The sequence below is a fragment of the Carassius auratus genome, chromosome 9 (assembly GCF_003368295.1).
Source record: "Carassius auratus strain Wakin chromosome 9, ASM336829v1, whole genome shotgun sequence".
NCBI lineage: Eukaryota > Metazoa > Chordata > Actinopteri > Cypriniformes > Cyprinidae > Carassius > Carassius auratus.
Genome location: NC_039251.1, coordinates 448,593 through 454,563, shown reverse-complemented (window position 1 = coordinate 454,563; position 5,971 = coordinate 448,593). Strand labels below are relative to the sequence as shown.

Sequence of the window (5,971 nt, the reverse complement as noted above, 5' to 3'; positions counted from 1 at the left end):
GTGTGTGTGTGTACAGTATATACAGTACATATATTGCTAATAAAAGGTTTTGGATCAGTTAGACTTTTAATGTTTTTGAAAGAAGTCTCTTCTGCTCATCAAGGCTGCATTTATTTGATCAAAACTAGAAAGAAATAATGGATTTCTATTTTAATATAATTTAAAATAATTAATTTATGTGAAGCAAAGCTGAACTCCCCCCCCCCCCCCCCCCCACACACACACCAAAAAAGTTTCCAAAATTTCTTTTTTTTTGTGTATACATTATCTTTTGAAGCAGCACAACTGTTTCCAACACTGTATATTAGAATGATTTCTGAAGGATCATGTGAAGACTGAAGTACTTTGCATCACAGGAATAAATTGTATTTCAAAGTATATTAAAATAAAAAAAACATTATTATATTATAAATGTTTGATCAAATAAATGTAGTCTTGATGAGCAAAATAAACTTTAAAAAACATTAAAGATCTTTTCAAAAGCACTATATATGATTCATGAAAATAGCTAACATGCTGTCCAACAGACTTTGTTTGAGCGTGCACCCCAAGATGGAGTGAAATGTGGACAAGCATCATGTGTATACTTAATTCAAGTACATATCTAACTGGTAAAATACATTTAAAAGTATGTCAAAATACGGGTCTTCAGTGTTAGTGAACTTTAGAGTAACTTTTGTAAAATGAATAATTAATTCATATTTAACTCATACAGTGAAGACTATGCGGTTTTGAACACATTATTATATTACATTTTTGTAGTGTTTCTTACTTTAAAACTATTGTTAGCTAGACCTACCAGAAAACCTTAAAACGGTGTTACTTTATTTGTTTGGGTTTTGTTTCTTTGTCCTTTTTTATTACTGTTTACAGCTATTGCTTGACATATATTATGATATATAATTTATCCTGAAATAAAATACAATATTTAACAAAAAAAAAATTCTTACAATTTTGGTCATATTACCCACCCCTGGTCATGCAAGCTTTAAGCAGCCATATCTACAATGTACATTATACTACAAAACAGCATACTTAACTTACTATTTATGCCATGAAACGGTATGACAGAAATTTTAAATACAGTATGCTGTTTCAAAGTACAGTTCTGTAGTGAGCTAACCTCACAGGGTTTTTGTTTTATGGTCTAGTTTATCTAATGTGCCCTAATGGTTAGAGAGTTGGACTTGTAACCCGAAGGTCACAGGTTTGAGACTCAGTGCTGGCAGGAGTGGTACTTGGGGGGAGTGAATGAACAGTGCTCTTTTACACCCTCAATACCCATGACTGAAGTGCCCTTGAGCAAGGCACTGAACCCCAGTTGCACTCTGGGTGCTGGATATATAGCTGCCCACTGCTCAGGGTGTGTGTTCCCTACTCATTGCTGTGTGTGTGTGCACTTGGATGGGTTAAATGCAGAGGACCAATTCCGAGTATGGGTTACCATACTTGGCAAAATGTCATGACTTTCACTTTTCATTTGGTGTTGTATGACCATTGCCTTTGATCTGTAACCAGGCGTCCCCCAGTGCTTTAATGAAGTGGTCATCGACTGAGCCTGTGATGCACACTGAGTTAGAGACGGGCAAAGGCTCCTTATAGACCTTCCCCAGACTGCGGCGGAAATGCTCTTCAATCACAGGGTCACACACAGTGTTTGCTGATGAAGAGAAAACAAACAGACTCTACATGTGATGCTCAACAATCATACTGTCATACCAGGCCCACACAGAATCTGTGCCACAGAACTCCAATACTAAATAAACTATGAACATTTTAGGTCCATTTCACTCACTAAAATAGTTCTAAACAAAGCCACTGCAGGACTGTTATGCCTTTTCAACCAACTCAACGCAATGTTTTGTTGCTAAATCAATCCACATTTTTAATGATGAATCTAAATAATTTCAAAGCATCATTTCATTCATTTAAAATCATTTAATATTCAACATAATTAAACCAAAAACAGAAATGTCCATTTTAAAACTTAATCTCAAAATTCAATCTCACAGCATTATAAAAAAATGTAACATAATAGCATTATTTATGGAATTCTAATTGTAGTGTTGAATCTATTTTTTTTTTTTCCTAAAGCTACTTATTTGTAATGTCTATTCAATGTTTTTCTCATTTGACACAGGAATTACTTTTTTTCCTCTTCACAAATTGATGTGCAATTAATTCAGCACATCATATAATTCATTAAACTCTAACCTTGAATTGCTTGACAGTCCTGATTGTTACATTTACTTAAATTTAAAAATAAGAATTAAATTGTTCTTTTTTTTTAATCCGTTTCATTTTAAATTTGTGGTCTCCAACCCAGCTCCTGGATAACTACTGTCCTACAGATTTCAGCTCCAACCCCAATCAAACCACTTGATAATGACAGACAGGTGTGTTGGAACAGGGTTGGACCTGAAGTCTGCAGGATGGTAGCTCTCCAGGAGCAGGATTGGAGATCCCTGTTTTAAATAAATCTGCCATAGCAATTTAAAGATCCTATCAATCTCTTTAGCCAAGCCTTCTGATAACCAGTTAAGAGTAGCAAATGATGGTGAGCCAGTCAACCAAGTACACATTTCTGATACTTGAAAGGTGCTAGATGAAATACCTTTGGGTTTGTTGGAGGATCCAGATGTGCAGCTATTTGGTGACATGTAGCAACTGGAAAGACTGCAAGGGCGGTTGCTGGCAGGGGCACAGGTAATTACCGAAGGACGATTCTGATATAAAATGAATGTAACTTTTTTTGTATTTGTTTGTTTTTGAAATATGACAATTCTACATGCCAATGTATGGGAAAACATTTAGCAACACATCCTGTAACAGTAAAGCAACTGATGTAGAATCAATGTTGAGAACACATGTCAGTGTCTTAGATCGTATAATTCTGACCTGCTGGCGACTTGTGCTGGATCCAGGAGTTAGAAGCATGCTCCTAGTAGGATCCATGCTTCGTTTGCTCATCTCAAGGGGTTGATCCACCCCAAAAATGGGGAAAGGTGCAAATACATGATGGTTATGAAGACCACTCAGAGACCTGTGACTATAACTATAGTTCCATAACTCCTGGTTTTCAGTGTCTCCATTTGAATTTCTCCTATAAACACACAATAAAAAAAACTAAAAATACATAGATACATATACAAATAAAAAAAAAAAAAAAAAAAAAAAGTTAACCGAACTATAGCAGACATACAGATGTGATCCTAATAAACATCTCATTTTATTCATCTGTTCTTCATCAGAGTCTTTTTGATGATTCAGAGAGTTTTCATGGTGTTTTCTGTTGGTCGGGCTTATGGGGGTACACTCCGAGTTAAGCACAGGAACCTTAGATGTTCCCGAAATATCTGTTAAACAAATCAGATTCAGATTAAGTCACAGTCATTGCTAATAATGCTTTAATAAAACTTTAATTGGTTATATGCAAACATATATATATATTTCAACAGTTATTCTCATAATTCAACAGTACTATTAAAATATTTAAAATAAATTTACTGTCAATGACATGATGTTCATTTTTGTCCACATCTATTAATTTAATTTATTGTTATATAGATTAAAATGTGATTCATACATATGACTTCAGTATGCACCCCTTTTCTATGCAAACATGTATTTATTATTATTTTTTTTTTTAATAAAATACATTTTGATATTTTGGGGGGCATAAAGTCCTGATTTAATAATGAAGAACAAATCTTAATTAAAAGGTTAACCTCAAAATGTCAGATGATATGACATATAAAGATTAGCTCAGGCTGAAAATTTTACATAAATCTATGAATTATTCACACTATTAATAATGCTGAAATATATTATAAAACATGTATTAAAATGACAATTGATACATGTACACTTAACGTGTATTTAATGTGTAAGAAAACCTGACTATTTACTAGTTAATAATTGTAAAAGTTTTTTTTTTTTTCTTTCAAAACCATATGAAACCAATATGAAAGTAAAATTGCATTTCTAAGAAAGTGGCAAATAGATGCAATTTATTAAATAAGTTATTAATAGATGCATTTTCATTACTGTCCACCATGGCACTGAATGATTAGTATTATTCCATATTCAAGCATTAATGGATGACATTCACATATTACTTCAGAAACTCAGTATTACATTATTTATTGTGTTTATTTGAATGCAGTTACTTACCCTCATATGTATTACACTGCAGTCTGCTAATGTCATCGTTCATTTTGTTGTTGATGAAATTATTAATCAAGATGTCCATTTCAACACAAACATTTACATTTGTAGCAGAAATATAGTCGGTTACTCCATCCGTTATGAAATGTGGTCTTTCAGTAAGGGGAAACCTAAACAACCTTACAATAGCTGGTAAGATGTGGAAATAAACATTTAAAATATTTGCTTTGTTTTTAGCATACTGAGCTGTTTTAGCTGTTAGCTCGGTAACCTGTCCGTCTAAGTCCTAAATCCTAAATGCCAACTTAAACTCGCCAAGCACGATCTTTTGTTTGTATAAATGGTCAATAAAGTAGTCAAACAGGTGGTGGCTAGGTGTTGTGCTACAATTGTAAAAAGTATGTATAATACTAACGCTGCTTGACAGAACCTCGTGTGTTTCCGCATGCAAAAAAAAAAAAGAAAAAAAAAAGAAAGAAAGAAAAATAGTTTTTTTTTCTCCATCAATCAAAATTTACTTATTATATTTCTTTCTAAACCATTGTTCATTTGTCTATATTCGGACATTTTCTGTCACAACATGTGACGACAGTTTCAAAGAAAATATTTAAAATAGTTATGTAACTTAGTCATCAAAAACGACTGCCATTGGCCTACTCTGACTAGCGCTGAAAACAGTGGCACGTACCACGTGACAACGCCTTCTCTCCGCTCTTTATACATTTAAATTTGCATTTATTAATTTGGCAGACGCTTTTATCCAAAGCGACTTACAAATGAGAACAGTGGAAGCAATCAAAAAGAGCAATGATATAAGTGCTATAACAAGTCTCAGTTAGCTTAACACATAACATGTGGCAAGGGCTTTTAAATAATATAATAGGCTAAATAAAAAGAAAACAGAATAGAAAAAAGAATAGAGCAAGCTAGTGTTAGAGGTCTTACACACACACACACACACACACACACACACACACACACACACACACACACACACACACATATATATATATATATATATATATATATATATATATATATATATATATATATATATATATATATATATATATAATTAGGCTACATTCAGTACTATTAAAAGCTGCACATTTTCTTAAAAGCAGCACAAATAACTGTGGCCCTCTTTATTAAGATCTGTTTTGATCGATCCTATCACAAGGACCTAGCTATAAATGTGTTAATTGAATTCAGTTTCAATTGTTCAACCACTGGAGGTAGTCAACATTTGAGGCCACACTTACATTGCATTTGCTCATGTGGTCAAATGTGTTTGAACAGCTGCAGAGGAACACCTACTCACTCAAAATGTAATTATTGTGAGACAAATTGTGGGTGTATTACATGTTTGTCAGTTGGAATCTCAAGAGAAATAAAGAAACTGTGAATCTCAGTGCTTGAACAGCCAGCAAATCCAGGTTCATCATCTCTCAGGCTGTCATATGGGTTAAAAATAAAAGGTCACACTACACATAAATAAGATGAATAAATACCTAAAAGGTATTGCAACAAAAGTATCTTGCCTGCAAGAATCAGGGGTGAACTGTGGCAAAGAATGGAATAAATCATGTAGAATGTGGTGTGACAGCTCATGTAATAGCATCGGTAGTTCAAGCAATCTCTCTGTAGCTGTATCTGCAAGAAAAACACAATAGTAATTATGTGAGGGGAAGCTCATTTGCTCAGTGCACTCTATTTTCCCACGCATGTACAGCAGGAAACCTTTTTATTTTGTATTCTGTCTTGTCACGAAGGATGCGATCAGGCATGGGGGAGGGTAGAGAGA

The 5,971-nt window shown here is 33.7% G+C and overlaps 1 protein-coding gene across 1 annotated transcript; it reads right to left on the bottom strand.

Moving 5' to 3' along the window:
- Nucleotides 1-357: 357 nt before the first annotated feature.
- On the bottom strand, nt 358-4,752 carry vgll4a (vestigial-like family member 4a). The gene is made up of 5 exons (XM_026270945.1): nt 4,174-4,752; nt 3,203-3,356; nt 2,899-3,103; nt 2,615-2,726; nt 358-1,660 (listed from the first exon to the last, which is right to left on the bottom strand). Exons 1-5 carry the CDS (start codon nt 4,250-4,252, stop codon nt 1,470-1,472), a joined length of 741 nt encoding a protein of 246 aa, XP_026126730.1. The 5' UTR covers nt 4,253-4,752; the 3' UTR covers nt 358-1,469.
- Nucleotides 4,753-5,971: the final 1,219 nt, after the last annotated feature.

Bases quoted from the DNA above. Each gene is read 5' to 3' on its own strand.
- vgll4a (XM_026270945.1), bottom strand. From the start codon at position 4,252: ATGGACATCTTGATTAATAATTTCATCAACAACAAAATGAACGATGAC. The intron at 3,104-3,202 runs GTATGTCTGCTA...GTGTGTTTATAG, and splicing joins TGTTTATTAGGATCACATCT to GAGAAATTCAAATGGAGACA. The intron at 1,661-2,614 runs GTATTTCATCTA...TCTCTTCATCAG, and splicing joins ATCCTCCAACAAACCCAAAG to CAAACACTGTGTGTGACCCT.